We start from the raw sequence: 26,257 nt of genomic DNA on the forward strand, positions 1-26,257 counted from the left end.
ACAAAAAAAAGATTTGACCGGTCTAAAAAGATCAGACCATTCTGACACTACGAGACCAGTCAAGATGAACCACCAATGTACATCTCTAGGGAGGAGGACAAGGTCTCAAGCTTGAAACAAAGTTCCAACAATTTTATTCCAAAGGACATGATAAAGCTAAGGGTAATTTAAATTTAACCAGTGGCGGAGCCAGATGGGGCGTTGGGGGTACTACAGTACCCCCAAAAGAATTGTTTTATGTATACAAAAAAAAATTATTTGTAAACATGTTATATGTTATTGTACCCCCAGCTAAAGAGATTATATCATGTTGTTTAATGCCCCGAATATGATAACTACATAGAATATTTAATGATAATGTTTGTACCCCATGTAAAAATTTCTAAATCCGCCACTAAATCTAACTAAGGAAATCACATCCAATATATATGTTTAAAGACTCATGTAGACCGATTGTCATTATTTAAAAATTTCAAGAGTCAAGCACACATAAATAACATTCAACTAAAACATATCAAACAAAGTCCCCAATTCATGAAAGAAAGGGTTCTTTGTAGCAACGGACTTTGATCATTTCTTCATCCAAATCACACACCTTAAGCTCTTCCCTTCAAGAAGCAAGTCAAAAGCCTTGTTGATGTCTTCAAACTCAACTTCATGTGTCACAAATAAGTCAAGTTGTAGTTCCTAGAATGATCAAGAAATTCATTAGTTTCTTATAAAATAAAAATAATAAAGAGAAGGATTCTACATTTTAACTTACGTTATCCATGTAGCGTTTTATGAGAACAGGGATATCAGATTTCGGTTTTAAACCTCCAAAAAGTGAACCCGTTAGAGACTTTCCACCCTCAAGTAACCCAAATGAACTTAAAGTCAACATTGACTCCGGTTGGTCAACTCCAAGCATAACTGTTTTCCCCCATCCCTAAAGATTACATTCATTGTTAAAAATAGATTCAATTAGTGGCTAAAAATGTAATTTCATGTCTCAAATAAAAAAATATAGAAAACAATTAGACCTTTCTAGAAGCAGCATAAGCTTCATGCACAAGAGAAGTCAAACCAACACACTCAAAGCAATAATCTGCACCTCCATCAGTCATCTCAGTTATCACCTGCTTCAACAAACATTTTTTATTTTTCATTTAAGAATTTAAGATATTAATTTTAAAATGAAGCATAATGTATTAAATTAATTACTTGGCTGACAGTTTTGTCCCCAATGTTACGTGGGTTCACAAAATCAGTAACTCCAAATTTCTTTCCTGTTAATAAAAAAAGAAATGATTAATGTTAAAAATGAGAAATTTTGATATTTATTTAAAGAATTATATTAAAATACCGATTTCAAACTTGTCTTGGTTCACATCAACACCAATGATTCTCTTAGCTCCACAAAGCCTTGCTCCCTCAGCAACCTGTAAAAAGATAATTCCCATTTTACCCTCATCAATATATATGTCATATTAAAAAAGAGAAATTTACACAGAAAAAAAAAAACATCATATTTAAGGGTAATTATGTGGTTCAAACTTTAACCATTATTAAACAATAAAAGTTTCACACATTTTTCCTGATTAACCATTTTGGCCTGTTATATCATGTCAACATTGTGAAATAAGAAAATATTCAGCACCCTTTCTTGATGTAATTATATTGTTTTTTTTACACTTTATAAAGTTCTGTGTGTATATAGTGTTTATTATGTTCAATTACAAAAAATTTATTAAAGTCTTTATATGTAAGGCCAAAAAGTTGAATCTTTATATAAGTTGATAGGAATCAATCATACAGCTAGCCCAATTGCACCCAGTCCAAATATAGCAACTGTAGTTCCAATTTCCACTTTTGCAGCTTTCCATGCAGCACCTACCCCTGAAATTAAATAATTTATTTTCATAAACTCAAGTCCTCAAATGCATAATCTTCATTTTATCACCAATCTATATCATAAACATATGAAAAGAACATAAAAACTAACAAAATTTACCTGTTGATACTCCACAACTCAAGAGGCAGGCTCTGTTTGCTGGGATTGCTGGATCAACTTTGATTACACGAGCCATCTCCACCACTGTGTACTCAGTAAAACTCGATACATGCAGGAAATGGTATAAAGTTTCTCCATTGATGTCTGTGAATCTGCTTGTTTCATCTCTACCCACCCATGGAGTACAGTGGAAAGGATATTTTGAACAGAGGTTGCTTTTTTTGGACAAACAATCTGCACATTCACCACAATCTGGCAGAAACATTGGGATCACAGTGTCTCCTTCAACAACTTCATGTACACCTTCACCGATACTCTCTACAACTCTTTTAATGGAGAAAATTTGAATGAATTTATTTAATTAGGATGACAATTCAACAGATTTAACATGAACAGTTTACTAATTTTGATGGATTCTTACCCAATTGCTTCATGACCGAGTATTCTGGGGAAAATTGCAGGAGGACGCTTTAGGAGAAAACAACAATCGTTAATTAACTTCAACAAAAACACTAATTTTGATCTCAAACAACTATCTACCTCCAATTTCCAGTAGTTAATATCACTATGGCAAAGCGAAGTGCATATGATTTTGATTCGAACTTCGCGAGGTTTTGGTGCAGCCACTATCACTTCCTCGATCACCAGCGGTTCTCGTGGTTTCCTAGCAATCGCAGCTGCCAAAAACACAATCCTCCATTGATTCTTCAAAGAAATCAAAAATTACGACAGGTGTTGCCTTCATTCATTAGGTAATTGTTTATTTTCTCAGGAAAACATGCAGTTTCAAAATTTCCAACAGCTTTTTTTTATCGATGTAAGTTAATGGAATTAGAGTGCTGAAGCATGAGTAGAAGAACTTACCTCGGCACCTGATAGGCTTTCCGGCAGTGTTGCTAGAGCTTTTTCCGTCCATGGTTTCAGGCAGCGTTGCTACGAGAGCTTCTGTCTGTCATTGGTATTTATAGTTGCTTTGGGCCTAGTGTGTTCGTAGTCTCCACACGGCGGGAAATGGTGGGAGAGACCGAAGGGATTCTTTTTTTAATTTACGAATATGTTACGTCTTGGACATTTAATTGGTAACTTTTAGTTGATTTATAAAATATCTTTAAATCATAGTATTTGTTTTATTGATTTATTAATGAAATCTGATCTGATGTGATATGATATAATGTTACATTTAATATTTTTTTTTAATATTTTTATAACTTTATTTAATGCTAGTATAGTTCTCTTGTTAAATAACTTACCTCTTTTTTAATGCATTCCATGAACCCTACATGTGAAACTTCCATTTAGAGGTGAGCATCAAATTGGGGTGGGATGTATTTAATTTTGGGGTGTACATGGCAATGCTAAAATCTAAATTTGTGCAAATGCCACTCGGATGAATTGTTCAAAATTCAAGATATTTAATTAAATTGAAGAAATCATTTTGGATAATTGGATCTTACATGAGTGTTAAAACAAATTTGAATAGATAAAAATAATAATAAATAAATAATAAAATAACATATAGTATGAATTACATACTTGTATAAGAGGAGTCTGATCTTGAATATGACAAATAAGAGGATAAAGGGTTGTGTTCTTATAGTTGGTCCATTGATTTTGAAAGAAAAATCCGAAAATAAAAAATGAACCTTTAAATATAAATTTTTTCATATAAGTAAAAAATCATTGATAAATAAATAAATTTTATGAAATTAATCACAACAAAAATTATCACTAATTTATTCTAGTTAATCACTAATTTGTAGCTAATACTAATGTACGTAAAAAAATTAGGCACCTTAAACGACACAGTCCCTATGCGGTCGTACACCTCACACATACCCAAGGACAATCCTAACGCCCATTGTGAGGAACAAGGAGAAGTGTCCTTAAGTTTGGTCCAACTAAGGGCTTGTTTGATACGTAATTGATTGGGTCCATCAACACTTTTGGCTAACTCGGTGTCGTCGGTCTTTTTGATAAATGGCTAATTTCATCTGACCCGGTAAGCATTTACTGACCTCGATCCTTACTTGAAATGTGGTTGGCCTAATAATTGATCCCTAAATGAATGTTCTGTCTTAGAAAAAAAAAAGGAACATATCCTCTCTTTAACGTTCCCTCTCAACAACTCTTCCTCCTTTCCTTCTTCCGCACAGAGTAGCTCTTCTCGCCGGCCATAGAGCCTTCAAGCAGATCACTGCCGCTAGCCTCTACCTATTGCCACTGCCGACCTCCGCCTATCATTCATGTACTTTACTTCTCCCATATTTTTTTGTCTGAAATAAGTTGAAACAATATTCAATTTCATTGTTTTTTCTGATAAAAAATGATGTTCTATGTTTCTATGTTGGTACTTCTATGAAAATCTCCAAAAACTGATGTATGTATGTTTCTATGTTGGTACATCTCGAGAATTATGCATGTACGTTGGTATAGATCATCAACCTTTTGTAATCTTGAAGAATGCAATATACGAGTATTATGTTGGTGCTCGTAGGTGATCTTGATTATTTTCTCTGAAGTTGTCGATTGGGTTGTTACTCATAGTTTAGAACAACGAAAAAGTATCGACCATGTTTATGTAGGAATTCAATCACTTTGTAAATCAATAAATTTGTAATAAGGACTTTTGTAATTTAATGAATATTTTCAATTTAGCAAAAAAAAACCTCATATATCAATATATTTAATAAAGTTAAAATGGTCATTTTAAGCCTTTAGCACAATCAATCTAGAGATGTTACAAAGTTCTGTGGGACTCCGAACCTGTGGTATCCGGTCCCAAATGGGGGATATTTGTTAAAACAATCGGGGGCAGAGGCAGGGACGTGGGTGGACAGTCGCATCCCGAACCCCATAGGGCTCGTTAAAATTTCTTACCGAATCTATATATATATATATATATATATATATATATATATATATATATATATATATATATATATATATAATTGAATATCGTTCGACGGTTGACTGGTGTTAGTATAACGTTTTTGAGCTTCCAAGCTTCAACAAAATCATATTTTTAAGTTGTTAGCAAGGTTGTAAAAATCGTCCGACGGTCGACTAGTGTTAAGGTATTAATCGGTCCTGGTGAGATTAATCGGGGACCATAGATTATTAATATAATATTATAATTAATCAAATATTAATATATCTTAAGAAAAACAAGTACTTCAAAACTATAAAATGAGAAAATTTGTAATTTGAAAATTTGAAGATACTAAAACATGAATATTTCGGTATAATATTTAAAATTTTGAAAATTTGAAAATTTTGAATTAAAAAAAATGATTTTTTGAATTTTTTTGACTTTTGTTTTACCTTTTTAGACTTTTTTGACTTTTGTTAACCGATTAATCTCGGCAAGACCGATTAATCCCACCAAACCCGATTAATTCTGATCCTCGACGATTGGAGAATGTCACGATTAATCGCTGATTAATCCCAATTTTTGCAACCATGGTTGTTAGTATAACGTTTTTTTATATTTGATAACATTTTTGTTTTTAGCATTTTAAATTATGTTATAAATAATTATTTTTAACTTAAAAAATAGTTTATATAAGCCTAAAAACAACTGCTTTTAGCCTAATAAAAAAATATTCCAAAATCAGTCGGGGCAGGGGCAAGGGTAATCCATTAATTCGAAGGTGGGGACATGGATAGGGAGGCTGGAAATTTCAAGAGGGGGGGGGGGGGGGGGGGGGGGCAAGGGAATGGGTAAATTTTGGGGGCGGGAAGGGGGTGCAACCCATGTCCCGTTTGCCCCTCTTGACATCCTTAATGAGATACGTAACGAAACAACATTGTTTCGACCATAGAGAAAAATGCATTCTAATTCAATCAACAATTATCAAACTAAACTTTAAACAAAGTTTTAGACTGCAAAGTGTAGTAGAAAAATCTTGAATAACAAGTTTTTTTGAGATAATGTTAAGGAAGTCTCCAAAGTCGGTTTATTAGGACTAGCCAAAAGTCATTTTAAATTAAAACCACCAAAGTTAGTTTTAAGAATGGTTTTGAGCTTAAGAAACCGACGAAGATAACTTTGAGACAACACCGTGCCGATTTAAATTTATGCTTAAATTTATAAATTTAAGCCACCAATTATAATGACTTATAAAGGTAAACATATTTTTGTTTTTGTACATATTTAGTCATTTATATTTTTTTTGTACACATATGACCATTGAAATTGTTTAAACCGTTATCAAAACATCATTACGACCGACTATAGTAGATGTAGCTGGTTTATGGCGTCTTTGATAGCTTCGATGAGACTCCGGTTAACTTCTCCAACAAACAATGCTTTTTACGACGATCTTCTATGATAATATTCTCTTTTTTATTTTTTTTTCTCTAATTTATGAAACAAATTAATACACTCTTTTGTCTTTCTTCTATTTTCTCTCTCTTTTCTTTTCTCTCTCCTTGAAACAAAGATGGACACTCTATTTCTCTTTTTCATCTCTTCTTTCTCTTTCTTCTTTTCAGTTTCTAAGGTTTTCAGATTTTGGTTTAGCCAATTTCTAGATCGAGTTCGAGCTCAACGTTTAGTCGATTTCGATTTCTAGGGTTTTCCAATTTCGAGTTCTAGGGTTTTATAGGGTGTTGGATCTTGAAACTGAAGCACTATTTGAATCTCAAGAACACAATTTCAAGCTCATTAATCATAAGCAGATAACTCCATCTGCAACTAAACTTGAAGTTCGTTCATTAGAAACCATAAATCCCAATGTTTGATTTCTTGTATGAACTCAATTTTAGATTCTAGTTCATGTGTGTGTGTGTATTTTCGGATTCAAGTTAATGTATGCTTTTTACTCATCTTGTTCACTAGAAAATTTGCTAACTTTTTATTGTTCAATAAGTTTTGGGTTTGGAAATGGAAAAGAAATTTGGGCTCACAAATCGAAACGAAATCTACCATATTGTTCTTGTTTAAACTTTTTGCAGGTTTTTTTCATTTTTGTTCATCATATATTTATTGACCAGATGTCTTATTTGAGTTTCATATGATATGCTCAAATTTTATTACATGAATGTAAGGCAGATTATTCATCCCCCAAAACAAAAACCTCATTGTTTTGTGTTACAACTTGACGGTAAAAAAAATTTGGTCGGATTCTTGCCGAAGAAGACAATCGGAGTCGCACCAGAGTTGCAAAGAATGTCGGAAATCAGCTAAACTCACCCCAACCGATCATAAGGACATTTTGTGAATAGTCTAAAAAGTTCATTGGACAATTTCATACAAAAAAACCTTAATGAATAAATGTGTACAAAAGATAAACTATGTTACCCTTATAAGTCATTTTCCAACTAACTAATTGGCCAAACTATTGGGTAATCATTTGTAACTTCCATAGACTACTAATTTTGGGAATTAGTGGTAGCTTTAAGCATTTTACAATACGCTAATCATAAATATGGGTCTATCCCACTTGTTAGAGGCTTTGTCTCTTAGATTGGAGGTCTCGGTGTAGCGCTCGAGTTGCCAGGTATGAATTTGTCGACTTATTCTTTTATTAATCAAGTTAAGGTGGTGGAGGGTTGGTGAGTATGTTGGGCGTACAAAAGGTATGCACGGCATACTCAATGCATGCACACCATCGGGGGGATCCCCGACGTACGTTGGGCATAAACCCTAATTTTTAGGGTTTGCACCCTATTTAAGAACCTTAAGTCACCAAGTCCCTTACCTTTTCAGCCTCCATTGCCCTTGTAGTGCAAATATCGAACCGTAAGCCACCTTGAGTGCATTTGTGAGCTTTCTTGAGAGTTTGTGGTATTCTTTAGTGATCTTGAAGGAGATGGAAGCTTGGGAAGAACCAAGGACGTGGGAAGAGCTTGTAGATCCAGAAGTTTGTCACCATTTTTGACCCATTGAAGGTATAAAGTTTAAACCTTGATAATTGGAAGCTTAAATCTAGGTTTAGGATAGAAATGCTATCTTTTGGTCCCATAGTTTTGATTCTTTGAGCATAAGCAATTTCATACCATATAAGTTGTCCTTTTGGACTCTTGGAGATGCCTTGAGTCATAAAAATCGGATCTTGATGGTTAAGCCACAACCATGCAAGTGTTAAGAACCATCAAAGTGTACTTATGGACTTGATTCATGAGTTGAGCCCTATCCTTGCATGCAAAAGCATAAAGTTTGCAACTTTATGGCTTAAGAAGTTATTAAGGGCCTGGATCTAAGTTTTAGTTGTTAGGTCTTAATGGGTTAAGATATGGAAGTAAGCTTGGGTTGGCAGACCAGTACGCCATGTGTACTCCTGTGTACGTTGCGTGTACTGGGTCAACACCTTGACTCCTGGTCAACACCTGCGTACGCTGGGTGTACAAGCCAAGTACGTTGCGCGTATGCAGTACAGTGGGCCTAGAAGATTTTGGGCTCATTTGGGTTTTGGGCTTGGGACTTGAGTAAGTTAGGCCTCGATCCCACCTGATTGAAGTTTTGGGCCTAAGGCCATGTTTGGGGTTCTTGGGCCATATGGGCCTTAGAGGCCCTATAGTGGGCTTGGTGGATGCCTTTTTGGATTTTTATGGATTTGGGCCTTGGAGGAAAGAAGGCCCAATTAGGCAAAAGTAAAGGATCCCTTTTTGCCCTAAGTCAAGAATTAGGGTTTTGGACTTTCGAATTAGAATGTGACCTAATTTCTAATTAGGTTTTTATGCTTGTGTGATAGGGAGAGGAGTTCACGAGTCATCCGCTAAGTACGATTTGATACCTACAGCCTGAGGTGTGTAACGCCCACAAATCCGGGCTAGTCAATTTAGAGGCAATAGGGGTCGAAAGAGACTTTTCGACAAAAGATTATCTAGAATAAATAATCTTAACCAAGTTGTAGAGTATGTCACAAGGTTTCCGTACATATAAAGAACGCCGAAATCCGAGTTATAACGAAGAAGTTATGACCCGTCGAAGTTTCGCGACGGAACCGGCACAACACCGGAAAGCGTAAATAGTGAATTTACGATAGAGCGAGATTTAGCCCTAGCAATCTAAACGAAAGTCGTAGAATATGTTAAACTAAGAACATCGATAAAAAGAACGCCCAAATCTGACTTCGTATGAAGAAGTTATGATTTTTCGAAGTTTCGGATTAGCAGTGTACAACCCGAAATTCGAATAGTAGATCGAGTGATTTTTAGCCGACACGAACTAAACGAGAATCGAAGGTCTCGTTAAAAGTAGCGTAATGAGAAAAAGATGGGCGAAAACGGATGTCGGATGAAGAAGTTATGAGGATTTAACGGACCAATCCTATCTCGGCCCGTTAATAATATAAAATTTAAAATCGAGCCAAAATTAGCCAATGGATTCTAAACGAAAGTTGTAGAGTACGTTCCCACCTTCGCATGGATATAAAGAACGTCTAAAACGGAGCTCGTACGCGAAAGTTACGAATTTTTAAAGATTGTACTCGATTTTGCGAGATCTGATACGAAGTCGCTGACGTGGCGCTTTCCCAGCCGTCCGATGATGATCGCTGAAGTCGCCTCGGATGAGTGACGCGTTGCCCCTCGCTACGCCCAGTGTTCGGTCTCGTACGCGCCGCATTCGCTTAGCCATTCTCGGTCCAGAAGAAGCCACGTCACACCACCGAGCCTTCGCCACCTGGTCATCTTATCCGAAGTTACGCACCGCGTAACCTTCTGAACCCCCCGCGTAGTGCGAGGGCAGCCGGTTTTCACACCAAAATCTTCTTCTCTCTCTAAAATACTTTCTCTCTCTAGCTCCCCAACCACCCCTAAGCCCTAGACAAAATCCCTAGCTCCCGAGGGAAGCCCCGAGGCTCCCGGAGTCCCGAGAAAAGGGAGTTTTCGGTTTCGAAACGCTGCTCCAATTAAGTTCCGGTTTTCGATAAAATTCGCTGTAAGTGTGCTACGCTTACGCAATTTTTAATATAGCTTTCAAATAATTATAGGAATGTTATTAGGTCCTTAAAATAATTATTTAGGCTATTATTATGAGTTATATTGAGCGTTATTAACGCTTAATAATAGTCAGACTAAGTAATTTGTCGCGGTTATCATCAGACTAAACCCTAGTGGTATTGGTACTAGGTTTTATCGAAGGAATATCGTTTTGAGAGTATCGAAGCGCTGTCCGAGTGCTGAGTCACCACCTACTCAAGTGAGTGCATAGTCCCTTTCATCTTACACATAGATATGAAGTATTTTATATAAACTACGTGCTATGTGTGCATATTATTTGAATACTTGTTGTCTATGTTGGATGAACGTTTTATACATGTTTTAAAGGATTTAAACTGTATACGTATTTTATATATACGAATATGTTGGGTATGAGATGGGTAGATGAATGATGAGAGATAGAAGATGACGTGAGTATACATTGGCAGCTATAGACTTAGTGCCTATGGGACAAACACCGGTAGCTATGGACTTAGTACCTGTTAGATGTTGGTGGCTATGGATTTAGTACTTATTAGGAATTGGTAGCTATGGACTTAGTACCTATTAGTTAGACGCTGGTAGCTATGGATTTAGTACCTGTTAGGAATTGGTAGCTATGGACTTAGTACCTATTGAACACTGGTAGCTATGGATTTAGTACCCGATGATTAAGATATAGCAGCTATGGAATTAGTGCTCTACGAACGAACATCGGCAGCTATGGATTTAGTGCCAGTCCTATAACCCTGGAAGTAAGGGACTTCGGTATAAACGAATGCAGGATAGATGACTCTTAGGTTAAATCCTTAAGAGTAAAGAAGATAACGGGGATGGGTAACTGGGTTAATTGTTTGATGATTGAACATAACAATTATATTATTGTGGGTTGAAAACCCTATGTACTCACCAGGTTTCCCAACCTGACCCACTCAGTTTATGTATATCACAGGTGACGAAGTGAAGTAACATTACACTGAGAGATTTAAATAGATGTAGATCACTAGTGTAAATCATTGTAAGTTCTGTTTATGCTTATGTTTCGGTATTAACGATGACATCCCAAACGTATTAAAATGAAATAAATACGTTTCTTCGAAAATGTTTTAATAACGTATTTACCATGTTTTTCTGGGAACAAATTCCGCAACCTTTTTATAAAATGAAGTACTCTGATTTTTATAAAGCATAAACAAAATCGGTCTTTTCTGGCCGTGATTTTGGGGATGTCACAAGGTGAGTCTTCCTTTGCAATATCCGTGGGTCGAAAGCACCAAGGCCGAACCACTAGTTTATATTGTAGTGTGATGATTGTCTTTGTGACAATTGTCAGTTATGCCTGTATTTTCCTGATAACTCTATGATTTCTTTTATGATGTTATGTGGTAGTAGCAGGGGGTGAAATAGACCCGATATTCGATTGAAATAGACCGAAGGGGATTACAAGCACCCACATATGCTTGATAGTATCCAGTTGAAATAGACCGAAGGGGTAAACAAGCACCCAAATATGCTTGGTAGTATCCGATTAAAATAGACCAAGGGGTAGGTGAGCACCCAGATATGCTTGGCAGTATATTTGTTTGGTATGTGGTATTTTGGGGGAACTCACTAAGCTTTGTGCTTACAGTTTTCAGTTTATGTTTCAGGTACTTCCAGTTCGAAGGAGAAGAGCCCGAACTGATCGCACTGCATCACTCTATGATTTTCCACACTTAGTGATTTTGGGAATTGTACTTTGATAACATGTTACAATATTACTCTTTCGACTGTTTTCATATCAGTTTCTTATAAATCGAATGAATTTAAAAACAAAATTTTATCTGTATTTTTTGGATGTTACACTCAGATTCTAATCCGAGCATCGGTGAAATCTACTAACTTTGAGATACTAACCTCTAACCAGTTGTTATATATATATATATATATATATATATATATATATATATATATATATATCCCTATTCTAATAAAAGAATAGGTTTAATCTCATATTGACAAGTGTCATGCAATTAGAACCCCTCATTAATGTTATATATCATTTATCATGCCATTTGTCAACCTATTAATTATTCATTTCAAATTTCAAATTTTAAATTTCTCACTCTAACTTTATTAAATTAATAATTGATTCTTCATTTTAAATTTCAAATTTTAAAATTTCTTCCTTTAATTATATTAAATTAATAACATTAGATTAAAAAATATAATAAAATTAATATAAATTATAAAATGATATAACTCCACGTATTTATTTAAATCAACGATTATAATTTTATATAACTAAAAAAATATATCTTAAATAATAATTGATTTAAAATAATTGATTAATAATTTTGATTTTTTAATACGAAAGTTTAATTAATTTTATAACTATGGTTATCACGGGTTATAAACTAGTATATATATATATATATATATATATATATATATATATATATATATATATATATATATATATATATATATATATATATATATATATATAGTAGTTTGATTTGTTTAAATCAACAAAATTAATCAAATCACATACATATGGTGCTTTATGAAAATAACTTTTAAGTTTATGTGATAAATCTGGATGTAGAAACTTGTGATAGAAAATATGATCATGTCTATCGATATCCACACAAGCACACTATGTTGGATGTTAGTCCTTTGATCACCAAGTAAGGTCACATTTTCTTTCTTTTGTGCTTGACAACATTTGACCAAAAGCCTAAAGACGGGAAGGCGGTGTCAACTAGGAAGTAAATAAAGGGGGAGACACAATTAAGGTTTCTTATAAAGCTACATTAATCCCTAGAAAGTATTCTTTATATACTTGGTTGCCATAAATGGACTTTTAATCTCTCAAGTCATTAAAACTAGATAGAAACCTCATGCCTAAATGAATCATTTTTTTATTAATTTAGTCTCTTTTAAACGTTTTAAAATTCATAAATAAACTCTTTTATTTATTTAATAGATAAACTCTTTTGCTTGTCAATTTTGTTTGTATAAAGAATAACAAATAAACCTTTTAAAAATTATTTTGATTAGCTATTATTTTTTTCGTATTTTATTACTACTGAACTCACTTAAGATGTTCACAACCTAACATTTCCACAAGCAATAACCAATTATGTAGGCTTTTAGTGACTCTAGCAACTTCGGTAAGTCATCGGTCATCTTCTCCGGCCAACATCAATTTTCCAGTGAGTATATGGTCTTCTTCTCTAGCCAATGTCAATTTTTTGGCGAGTCTCCAATCATGGATTCCAAAAAAAATAAATCAAAAAACTGTTCCTCATCTTTACTTTTCCAGTTTCAAAATTCAACCCCAAAATTTAAATAAGAAATGTTATGAGTGTTTTCCTCTCCTTTATAATCGTAAAACATCAAGAAAACAATTCTTTTGGTGATTTATCTACAAAATACCCATGGTTCAAATTTCATGCTCCGACTAGGGACACAATTATCATTATCATCAAGAAGGGTATGATCGAGACTTGATTCTTCGAAGTTTTTGGTTAATAGGTATTTGGGTTCGAGGTTTGATTCAACGAGGATGTTAAAGGCTGTTTGGAGATGAGTTCTTGGGGCGAGGAATTGATAAAGTAATTTATCGGATCATATGTTTTGTTGTTGTAGGATTGTTCCGAAGAATAAAGTTTTTGACTTACTTCCAATTCAAATCTCAAGGATTTTTTTTTGTCGTTTTGTAGATAGATCTTACTTGGTTCTTAACCCAGGTCTTAAACAAACCTGAAACCCATCTTCGTTGAATTTATTTTTTGTCTTGTTCTCAACCTAGATCTTAAACAACCCTTGAACCGACTTTATGTCTTAAAGAGTTCAAACTCATTCATCTTCTTCTATTTGTATGTCTTGAATGAGTTTTTTAAATCAATGAACTTCTTTTTGTCTTAAATAAGTTTTCTACACCAATGTTTTGTAATTGATAAAGGTTTCCAGAACACGAAAATTTGATTAAGGTTTCATGAACACAAAAGATATGGGTTTCAAATTGATGAATCTTTTAAATTAGATTCACTCAAGGGAGAAGACGATCGGAAATGAAAAGTCAACGGAGACTCGTCGAAAATTAAAGGGTCGCCAGAAACTGATAATATTGGCTATTATTAGTGAAAATGGTATGTTATTGTAAGACCGTAAAAATTAAAGCAATTTTTTGCATTTTATAAAAACATAATTCGTTTAGTATTCATAAAAACATCATTGTTTGAAACTCAAATCCATAGCATATAAAAAAATCCCAAGATCTCATAACATAAAAATCCCGTGTGTGTACTGATCAGGCCGGCGCATTCCCGCGATCCTCACTAGTACCTGAAACAAATAACACCAAACACTGTAAGCACAAGGCTTAGTGAGTTCCCCAAAATATCATATATAACACATATTAGCCACTCGAGGCTATAACTCTTTGGGTCCGTGCACCCAACTCTATGAACCCTCAGGCTCTATCTCTGTGAACCTTCCGGTTCTAACTCTGTAGCATGCGCAACATAAATCACATAGAATAATGCAGTGCAACACATAGCATACAACACTGTATCACATAACTCTAATTACCTACTCAAGGTAAAGTATAGTGAGAAGACTCACCTCGCGTATCTCGGTAACTCGTAAATCCCTGAAATCACTAGTGCTCGATCACCCGAGCTATAGTCCTCCTATAACACAAATACATCCCTAATTAACACTTTCCAAACTAGGGTTGACTAACTCTATCAAGTCAACATCGGTCAACTCTGGTCAACGGTCAACGGTCAACCCAACTCGCCGAGTCTGGCGTGGACTCGCCGAGTCCCTTCGGGGACCCGATTCCTCTGAATCCCCTTCCGACTCACCGAGTCACTCACCCAACTCGGTTCCTCAACCCCTGGTTCGAAAACACGGAACCACTCGCTCCAACTCGTCGAGTCTGCCAATGGACTCGACGAGTGCATTCCATGCACAACCCCAAACGACCTTCTGAGGTCAGATCTGTTCCACTAACTCATAGATCCAGTCTTTCCAAGCTTATTTATCACGTGAAGTCTATGTCTTGGCGCTCATATCACACCTATTGACTCATAAATGGTGTTTTAACCTCAAACATAATGATCCCAAACCAAAACCTCCATAGACTCATATAAAGCTTGGACAAAGAGGCACTCTGGAACTCCATGGGTCCAGATCCAGAACCTCACTCGCTTAAGGGACCATGGGAGCACTAGATCTTGTCACAAAAGGGCTCAATAAGCCCTAAATCAACATGAACATCACCTCAACAGTAAATGGTTCGAAAATAGTACCTCAAACGTGATGTTCTGGACCTCAGATCTTCAGGAAGTTAAGCCTCCTGCTTCCTCTTGGTTATAGCTTCCTTTCCCTTGCTAGACAACACCACCAAGGTCAACAATGGCTCCTTCTCTCACTCCAAACGCTCAAGCTCACTAGGGTTTCGCTCTGGGGGCTGGTGAGCACAAATGACGGCCATAAGGCCCTTTAAATAGGCCCCAAACCCGAGAAATTAGGGTTTCATTAAACAGCGCGGACTCGCCGAGTCCACCAATGCGACTCGTCGAGTCCGGTCATTAATCCGGGTGAGAAATCGCGTCTCTACTCGGCGAGTCTACGCACTAACTCGCCGAGTCCTCTCACAAAACTCGAAATAAAAATGAATAAATATAATACCTGAAATTCCGGATGTTACAGTTATGAACATCTTACATAAGTTTAATGGTAAATCGTAATAACAAAATAAGAAAGTGACTGAATATGTGCAATAATTATCATAGTTTGCTACCTTATAAAGTCATTATCCCAATTATTCATTATATGTCTTTTTCCATTGTATGTAACCTCATAAATTCATATGTAATTAACAATTTGGTTAAAAATACTTGTTTCTTACATATATATATATATATATATATATATATATATATATATATATATATATATATATATATATATATAATCAACTCCCACTTTTGCAAAAAGACATAACAATTAACTATACAAACAGTGGAAATCATCTAATAATACATCACTCCTCCTAACCATACATAAATGTTTGAGAAATTAAATAGATTCCTATTTTTTGTTTCTACTATCCTGCTACCTATTTTTGATGGTGACAAGTGTCATTAAATTTAATTTAAATTTGATTGAGATTTTAATTTTGTATACTTGTCATCATCTTAAATAGATAGGAAGAAAAATAAGAATAAAAGGTAGGGGGATATTTAATTTCTCTGAATGTTTATATCTAAAAAACGCAGGCCTCGTTTGATACACATCTTTCCAGGTCCAAACAGATCTTTCTAGCTAAATGGACCGGAAAAACTATTTGATTTGTACAAAAAAAGGTCTTTCCCGGTAATATATGTCTTTCCCAGAAACCCCAAAATCATATCTTTCTGGCTGAATGAGCTGGAAAGACAGTTATGCACCAAACCCCGTCTCTTTCTTTCTTTCTTAGATTATTAATTTTTTTAAATAACTTTTTTAAATTTATTTTGTATTGAGTTATTACTTTTTTTCATCATTCAGCAAAGTTAATCAGATGTACAATCAAACAGCATGGTTTCTTTTCTAGTCAGAAAACTTTCCCAGACAGCACTTTACCAGACAGCAATTTCCCAGACAAAAACTATCATACGGGACCTTAATGTTAAATGACTTGTTGTCTTAACGTCCTTTTTTTTTGGCATCAATTGAGCATGCGGCATAAATCAAATCATTCATATATTAGTTCAATTAGTTTTCTCGACATGTAAATATAAATCAGATCATCAGACCTAATTAAGGAGCATGTCAATATCATCTATATGTGGCCATATTCTTATATGTATTAGATTAATTAAGGATTCTTGATGTATCACACTCCAACAAGTAGATGAAAAAATATCGTTTTAATTATATATGTTCATCATAGGCTTCACATTATATATTATATATGATAGTAGCCTTTATAACCGCCTTATTCATGATATCGTTTAAATACTTCAAAACATAATGATTCACTCTTTAAAAAACTAGCATGTAGTTCTTGTAAAGGATATATAGACACAATCATTTTTTAAGGTATACCTAACAATGCTGATCCATGAAGTGCTATCTTGAAATTGAGTCAATCCAATATTCACCACTAGTGAATGCGGCCCTTAACAAAAAAAATCATATTTATCAACAATAAATCTTATGAATGTTGATATTAGTCTTACTTAACAGTTATTCACATATCATGAATGATTATGGATGTTTAGAATAACCAACTATTATCCATGAATTAAACCTGTGAACACAAAACATAGTATAACACCCCCTCACTTAGGCTAATTTTTATTAACCATTTCAATTATAAAAGTTTAATATGCAAGATATTTTAGTTGTGGAGGTTAGATCTCAAGAGTTATACAACAATGTTTAAATAAGCAAGGTCACAGTCAATACAAGACAAGGCATATGTAAGGCATCTATGTTTACATATCAAAATATTCTAAATGTCCCAACTTCCTCTAATGATGTAAATTGTAACATACATATTTTAGGGTATTTTTATTTATTAAACGTCAATAAATAGATTGTCATAATAATTTAGTTGAAGTTTATAAATAAAATCAATACTATAAGCTCAAGTTGAGAAATAAGGGTTAAATGTCTAAACATTTGATGTCGTGTTTTACTTTGGTCATGTTCATATTACATAAAAATTTGTTATGACGTGTCTTGTCAAAAAAAATGACACGGTTGCCCGATTTGACACCTTTAAATTGAGGTACGAGTTATTGTTGCTAACAAAATAACACTAGTTAAAGAAAATAGAACCATCATATAATCATGATTTTTACACTAGAGCATGTTTATTTATAGAAAAGTTTTATTATATAATATAAAAAAATCGCATACATTATGTCATCGTGCACCAAAAAAAGTACAAAATTGATCTCTTGTTTGATAATCCTTTACGTGACAAATTAGTCTCGGATACACTTTGCCTCAAAGATTATAGAAAGAAGAGATAGAATAACAATACTATTTTTAAGGGCCTTCCAGAGTCTATCTATAGCCTTCTAGATTGTACAAATTAATAGTCACATATTCATAGACAGTTGAAACTCGGATAGTATGATCCCTTACCGTTTTGAATAGGAGTTTGTTTGCTTATGTCTATGACTTGATAAACATAAATTTTCATTTATATTGTTTAGATAATTTGTCGAGCATAAAGAACTTGAAACTATTTTACAAAACACAGTAGACCAATAAAAAAACAGGATATGTTCAAAGAAGTTCAATTTTTCCAGACATATGATTTTCGAACAAGTTCAATCTTTTCGAAGATACAAATTTCATGATTTTAGAAAAAAAAACATATAATAATTTACTTCTTTTTATCCAAAACGATTTCGAGAAATAAATTTTTTCATAGATTTTCGAAGATACAATACACATGTTATGAATATGATCTTCAGAAAAATAACACACATTGATTTTTGAGAAAATATTTTCGAAGATATAAAATGTAATATGATAAGGAAATGGCCTTAAAAATAGGGGAGCATATTGAAAAAAAAAACATTCTTGAAAACCCTTATATGACCCTTACTAATACTTTCTAAAATAATATTACAATTTTGAAAATCCTTATTTTAATAAATCATGACCATAAATGTTTTTGATGTGACATAGAGTTTTTCTTTTTGTCTTTATAAGATCATTAATTGTGAAATAGATATTGAGTAGTGATAAAGATATTAGGGAATAAATGGAAACAATGATATAACCACATCAATAATTTAAGAAGAATTGACTTTGATTAATAGCGATAAGATATTTTGCAATACATGTTAACAATGATTTTGAAATATGTTAATAATAGATTTAGTTAAAAAATCAATAACAATATATATATATATATATATATATATATATATATATATATATATATATATATATATATATATATAGTTTTTGATTTATACGATATGAAGAAATTTTAGATTTTGACAGCATGACATGATTGTTTTCAAGCGATCAGAAAAGGGCAAACATTGTTTGAGCTAAAAGTTTACGGGTGTCTTTCCAACTCATGTCAAATTTAAAAGATTGTTGTAAATAGTCATTTATTCGGATGTAGATAATGTATTCAGTTAAAAAAGAAACATCATATAAATCAACAACAATATATATATATATATATATATATATATATATATATATATATATATATATATATATATATATATATATATATATATATATATATAGAAACCAAAAAATGTTAGGAACTCTAGGATCCACATTTTTTAACATATCATGAAGGGTATATTTGCTCATTCAAAAATATTTAATTTTTTTAAAATTTGATCAATGATAAAGAAACATTAAGGGTATTTTGGTCAATATTCCTATAAGATACTAATAAATATCATGGGTCTAATTTTCTCATTAAACATAAACTCAAAGCTCCACCACTAATTTTCTTTCTCATATACTTCCTTCCTTAAACATGACTACAGTTGGCTATCACCCGTCAATGTCGGTAACTAACCCCACCATCACCTCCTCATTTCTTATCGATGTGCCTTCCTTCTCCCATTATATTGGTGGTTTACCTCTATCTATTTCTATCTAAATTGTGTGAAAACCACAAGAGATCTATTCAGATCTGGTCCACCATTGCCACCACAAACCACAAAAGTACTGTAACACCCCAAATTTCAAGGCTAAAAATTTCGTTTTTAAATAAATTATAACATAAAAACCATCGATATAAAACCATTCATAAGGTCATTTCATGTCACAACCAATGTCTTAATAATCCAAAACATGTCACCATAAAAACCATTTTGTCAAAAGTGAAATAAATCAGAGTACATTCCCAAGAGACTCCATGCGCTACTACACCGCCGACTCCTTCTCCTTAGACGAACTGGAACCTGAAACCAAAACTGAAACTGTAAGCACAAAGCTTAGTGAGTTCCCCTATCATACCCATAGCATAAAATCATCGGTATCTTTCAACCGGTAACCGAGAGCTACCCTCCTCTTCGGTATCTTTCAACCAGTAACCGGGAACTATTCTCCCCTTCAATATCTTTCAAACGGTAATTGGGAGCTACTATCCCCTTCGGTATCTTTCAACCGGTATCCGGGAACTAACCTCTTCTTCGGTATCTTTCAACCGGTATCTGGGGACAATTTCACCCCTATCCCTATCACATATTACAGGTCATAGACATATTGGTTTCATAATAACATACATAAGCATACTGAGTCACATAATGACATATCATAATCATACTACTATACATGCATGGGTTTTATCCACCCCTTCGGTATCTTTCAACCGGTAATCGTTATCGGTATCTTTCAACCGGTAACCAGGGCTAGTGTGCCCTACTACTACTTAACACGTTCTCATCACAAATATAGCAACCAAACAATTATCACATAGATAACCATCTCAACCATAATCACCTACTGGTGGGACGACATTGGTGCCTTAGACCCACCCCTACTGGAAGGTAACTCACCTCGTAAGGCTGACTGCTGAAAAGCTGATCGACAGATGTCTGACTGCTGCTCCGGTGATCCTCCAGCTATAATTCCCATAAAACACTTAGTCAGACACTGATAACTGTTCTTAGGGTAAAATGACTATTTTATCCTTAACAAGTCAAAGTCAACTTCCAGTTGACCTGACTCGCCGAGTTGGGCCTCCAACTCGTCGAGTTTAGCAATTCCTCGACGAGTTCTCCTTCTAAAAAAACCTCGAATGAACCTTCATCCGACTCGTCGAGTTGTATGAAAAACTCGTCGAGTTCATCCTCATTCTACAAACAAGTCCTATCCTTGACTCGCCGAGTTGTATGAACAACTCGTCGAGTTCATCTTCAATAGTTGGGAGATTGCCTTGGACTCGACGAGTCTGACTTGCCGAGTCTACTCATGCACTCGTCGAGTCCTATGAACTCCAGGTCTATGGCTAAGTCCAATGCGTTGGGTCACTCCCTCGGACCCTTCTAAGGCTATTCTAACACCCACTGGGTTCCTTTGAACCCTAACAGAAAAAGGGAAGTCAAGCCTCGGACTTGCCGAGTCCCAAGAACAACTCGTCGAGTCGAAGTTGTCCAAGTATCATTTCTCGATTTCTGATGTACAACACTTGTCCAAATGATAGATCTAGGCTCCTAAGATCGATCTAGCACGTAATGTTATGAACTTTACGTGCATGCATGGGATTATGAGCTAAAAAGACCCTAAAAGAAGCTCTTGAGTTGCATGATGCTTTCCATAGGTGCAAAGGCAGTCCATTTCCACCTTCTAACCCTTTAATGAGCCTAGATCTGAAACCTTAACCCCCACCATGCTTGCAATCTTGGTTGGTCACCAAGAATGGCTTATAAAATCCCTAAATCTCCCCAAAAAGGGATCTAATACAAGAAGGAGCAAGGTGTCGACTTTATACCTTCCAAGAACTGTAGATGATGCACAAGTTTGACTCCTCTGGCCAATCTCTTGGTTCCTCAAGCTTCTCCTTCCTTCTTGCCACCACAAACCACCAAAAATCACTAAAAAGGTCTTAGATCTTCACCAAGGACGATTAGGGTTTGATGTGAGGGGGTTCTTAGAGCATAAGGGACGAGGGAGGCTGAATAAGATGTTTAAATAGGGTGCAAACCCTTGGATTAGGGCTTTGTCCAGCCACGACTCGACGAGTCCGCCACTTAACCCCCGGGACCAAGTCGCTACTACTCGACGAGTTGGGCCATCAACCCGCCGAGTCTTAGTCCAAAGTATGAAAAATACTTGAATGAAATGCATACCAGGAACCGGGTGCTACAAATATCCCCCACTTATTTTAGACTTCGTCCTCGAAGTCTGCAGCTTGATCCTGGAAAAGCTCCGGATAGTGCTCCCTCATCTCGTCCACCGGCTCCCACGTCCACTCCAAGCCCTTTTGGTGCTGCCATTGCACCTTCACCAACTTAACCTTCTTGTTCCTCAGGTCCTTTGAATTTCGGTCGAGGATCGCCACAAGCCGCTCAATGTAGTTCAGGCTGTCATCAACCTGAATATCCTCTAGGGGCACTACCACTGAGTCGTCCACCATACACTTCCGCGGCTGGGATACGTGGAAAGTGTTGTGGATCTGACTGAGTTCGACTGGCAAATCCAGCCGATATACCACCCTGCACACCCGGGCTATAACCCTGAAGGGTCCAATTTACCTAGGGCCCAGCTTGCCCCGCTTCCTGAATCGAATGACGCCTTTCCAAGGCGACACCTTCAGGAGAACCATATCCCCGACCCGGAATTCCAGGTCTGAACAGTGCTTGTCGGCATAGCTTTTCTGCCGACTCTGTGCTGTCTAGAGCCTGTTCCTGACCTGCTGTCTGGAGCCTGCCCCTGACCTGCTGGATCCTCTCTGTCATCTTGAGCACCACTTCAGTGCTCCCCATGACCCTCTGGCCAACCTCACCCCAACATATTGGGGTCCTACACATCCTCCCATATAACATCTCAAAGGAAGGACGATCGATACTTGCGTGGTAGCTTTTGTTGTAGGAGAATTCAGCCAATGGGACGTAATTATCCCAGCTATAAATCCCTAATCTGCTTGTGTATCAATTAGATCCGTTTGATGGTGCGGCATCCCAATCAAACGGATGATGTCAGATCAAATAGAAGAGAAGAAGAAGAAGAAGAAGAATCTCCAATGTATTGAATAGATTGGAATGATGCTCCTTTACATGAGATTCACACACACACACATAAGCTCCTCTATTTTCTTTTGTTCATCAACCATAAACCATATTTTTGACCCAACAATCTCCCCCTTGGTTTATAACTTTATTTTCTTAATGACCCAACAAGCTCCCCCTAAAAAGTAGCTGACTTTTCTTGTTAATCTTCAGTTGGAGATTGGCTTCAGCGTTTATCTTCGATGACATCACAGCTTCAAGATGAACTTGATGAATCTTCAATAAATGACTTCATCTTGAGCAGTTGGCCATTTTTTCAGAATTTGACATGTAAAGCACATTGGGTGAGGATGCTTCTTGTAGAGATTCTTGAAAATTGGTGCTTTCAGCTTGAGAATCTTCAGAGAGAGATAATCTTCTGGATCACTTCAGCAGGTTTAAGATAGCAGCAGACTGATTGAGGAGGCTTCAATGCAATCTGTCACATAATCTTCAATTTCAGCTTCACCTTGCTTCTGGGGTTGAAAGATTGAATGTCGAAAGAATAATCTTCATTTCTTGCTCCTTCGAATGAGAATTCTTCGATGATCACGGATGAAGCCTTGGCTCTGAAATCTTCGACACAAACTCCATGAGTTTCATCTTCACCTGAATTCACTTTTCAAGACAAAACAAAACTAAAAGAAAACTTAACACACAATATTTTTGGATTTATATTTTCTGAAAAATAAAATAGAAACAAAAAAAATTGAATTTTTGATTTTCTGATTTTTTAATTCTCCCCCTAAATTTGTGCATAGAGGAAAACTATGAACAAGTTTAACAAAATAAAAATATTTGGGATCAAAGTTGTGAGACAACCTGAACTTGTTTATCAGAACCTTCACCTTCATGAATAGATCTGGTCAATTGCCGGTATTGTGGTCCACTTAAACACGAAGGATATCGATAAACTTTTCTAAATAATCCATTTAGCTGACGACGACCACGGGTATTGTTGTCCACTTAAATTAAGCAGCGAGATCTACAAACAACCTCTAAATGGTTCGATTTTAGTTGCACTAGAACGTGTTCCCCACTTCCCGATATACCCTGGTTATCAAGAACTTCCAAAGAACTCCTTACTTTAGGTGAGTAAACAATTATTAAGGAGGAAGTCAGATTTAGAAATGGGTGCATATGTTGTGTCCCAGGTCGGATATATTTCAATCGCGCAGAGGGTACAACATATGGCTAACTAGGATAGAGGGATTGAGAGGTAGAATGTTGCATATGCTGTGTCCCAGGTCAGATCTTCCGATCACGCAAAGGGGACATCATATGACTAACAGATAGAGATAGTTTCATAGATTAGAAGGTGTGTAGAAATAGAGTTGCATATGTTGCAATCCAGGTCGGATCTTCTGATCATGCAGAGGAAGCAACATATGACTGATAGATAGAAAGCAAGAAAATAATTTCCTATAGACCTACTTTATCAGAATCCCCAGTCGCTCTATCAGAACCAGAATTAAGGACATAAGTCCGTACATTAAGGAAAAGTTAAGCCACAGTTCTAGATGCGTATTAATTTAGTGTATCCTGTAGGTTCCCGTGTTTATCTCACTGCTCAATCTACCCGAGCTTCGTATGGTCAGTCCAAACAATGCTATTTAAATCCACACTGTCAAATCCTTCGTTCCTACCAACACATTAAACACAGAGTCTAGACAATTTAGATTCAGTCCTTTACACATGTTTTAGACTGCCCGTTATCACATTCATGATATCACTTCCCAAACAATACTAACAAAAGCTATTAGAAAATGAAAAATTGTCTTTAAAATGAATCAGTGTAAGATAAAGTCAGGAGTATAAAGAAGAAAACGCAAACCATAATTCACCGATTGAATTTGCATCCAGAAGGTCTGAGAACAGCACGCATAATCTCAGAACATATCCGAAAATTCTTTACGTCATTAGGCACTAACCCCATTTGTGATCTCTTCCTTTCCTCCTTTCCCGCAAAGGATACATACTCTCAAACAATGTTCTGAGTGTTTTACAGTTGAGAGATGACTCCATATCATGTGCCTGGAACAGCCACTACCAACAAACTGAAGTCTGATGATATGCCTCCATAGCTGCTTCGACACAGAGCGGGATCAGTTGGTCTTTAGAACCCAGTCCATTTTGAAACTGGGTTAACCTTTGTCATCAACGCACGATACTCTCTCCCATAACTTATCCTGCTTATCACAAACAGAAGATGTAGAAATATTAGAATCATTAATTGATTTGGGAGATTGAACCTTTGGTACCCATTTGTAGTCGGGTTTAACCCATTTCATGTTGGATCGGATGGGTGCCTCAACACTTTCTTTTGATCTTGATGTCGGCCGTTGAGATGACTTTGACCTAATCGGTCTTTGTTTCACTGGAGCATCTCTTGGATTGGGCTTCTTGACCGGTATTTCCTTCTTGCCCTTGGGATTCGGATTCTTGGCCTTCTGCGCGTTCCAGTCACCATGGTTTGAATGTGACCTTGAGGGGTTTCTTTTGAAGTATCTCCCTCTTGGCGCGTTCTGCCAGCCTTGTGCGTAGTAGGGAACGTATGCGCGATTTGGACAGTTTCGGGCAATATGTCCAGGTGTTCCACAGTGAAAACATGTCTTTTTCTTCACTGTGAAGTTGTTTCTTCCTGCCCCTGGTGGTGTATCCATGTCTTGTCTCTTATTGATCCCACCAACAAACTTGCAATAAGCACTCTGTTGCGCTGGAATTGGAGGCCTATATTTCTCAATGACAGGTTTGTTAGGAGTAACATAATTCGAACCAACATATTCTGATTTCAACGAGTCATTGGTTTGTTCAGTAGTATTCTCCTTGTTCTCATCTTCTTCTACTTTACCTACACATGAAGTAGAAACATTAGTATTTTCAACCTGAATACCTCTTGACACAAATCCAGCTGGTTTGCCATATTGAAGATGTGCCTCCCTGGCAATTTCTTCTTGTGTCATAGGGATGGATGAGTAGTTATGATTAAAAGGTGGAGGAACACTATCATACCCTAGACCCTTGTTTTGATTATCTTTAAATTTTAATTGGGTTTCAAATAAGGACTCGACTGTCTGACTTGACGCAGTATAATTTTTGAAACTAAAATCTGTTTTTCCACACTTAATTTTCAAAGTGTCAAGTTCTTCAGTTACATCAGCAAGTTGTCTCTTAATATAATCATAATTTTCACACTTGTTTTTATACTCTTCCTGAAGTTTCCTAAAGTCTTTGGTTTTTGCTTCTAATTCAGCCTTCAGGGGTTTATGTCGTTTCCTAAATTGATATCCTTCGTATTTTAGGTCCTCGACTTCCCTTTTTAGCAAATAATTATGTTCATGGAGAATTTTAATCTTATCTTCACAAGATGGAGTACATGAAACTTCATTGACCGGGATGTTTGCAGAACTCATTGTTTCTCCACATTTCAAAGCATCAAGCTCTTCAATTACATCAGTAATACTAAGACGATTGAGATCTTTTGTCTTCTTGACGACAACTACGTTCATATCCCACGATTTCGGAAGTGAATTCAATAGCTTTTTGTTTATCTCAGATTTGATCAAGAAGATCCCAGCTATATGCATCTCAG

At 35.7% G+C, this 26,257-nt stretch overlaps 1 protein-coding gene across 2 annotated transcripts; it reads right to left on the reverse strand.

Moving 5' to 3' along the window:
- Window positions 1–427: 427 nt before the first annotated feature.
- Window positions 428–3,035, reverse strand: LOC145070171 (alcohol dehydrogenase-like 7). Of its 2 annotated transcripts, XM_079017117.1 has the most exons (10): window positions 2,858–3,033; window positions 2,534–2,670; window positions 2,415–2,461; window positions 1,994–2,319; window positions 1,796–1,878; window positions 1,346–1,421; window positions 1,204–1,268; window positions 1,023–1,118; window positions 764–928; window positions 428–687 (listed from the first exon to the last, which is right to left on the reverse strand). In XM_079017117.1, exons 1-10 carry the CDS (start codon window positions 2,907–2,909, stop codon window positions 571–573), a joined length of 1,164 nt encoding a protein of 387 aa, XP_078873243.1. In that variant the 5' UTR covers window positions 2,910–3,033; the 3' UTR covers window positions 428–570. The 2 variants fall into 2 exon arrangements, with proteins under 2 accessions (XP_078873243.1, XP_078873242.1); XM_079017116.1 differs by having other exon boundaries at window positions 2,415–2,670; window positions 2,858–3,035.
- Window positions 3,036–26,257: the final 23,222 nt, after the last annotated feature.

The sequence above is a fragment of the Lactuca serriola genome, chromosome 8 (genome assembly GCF_051521515.1).
Source record: "Lactuca serriola cultivar US96UC23 chromosome 8, Lser_US96UC23_V15, whole genome shotgun sequence".
NCBI lineage: Eukaryota > Viridiplantae > Streptophyta > Magnoliopsida > Asterales > Asteraceae > Lactuca > Lactuca serriola.

What these genes read in the sequence shown, in the direction of transcription:
- LOC145070171 (XM_079017116.1), bottom strand. Translation starts at nt 2,909, where the DNA reads ATGGACGGAAAAAGCTCTAGCAACACTGCCGGAAAGCCTATCAGGTGC. An exon ending in CCAAGACAAGTTTGAAATCG is followed by an intron (nt 1,269 to 1,345) that starts GTATTTTAATAT and finishes TTTTATTAACAG; the next exon opens with GAAAGAAATTTGGAGTTACT. An exon ending in TAAAACGCTACATGGATAAC is followed by an intron (nt 688 to 763) that starts GTAAGTTAAAAT and finishes TGATCATTCTAG; the next exon opens with GAACTACAACTTGACTTATT.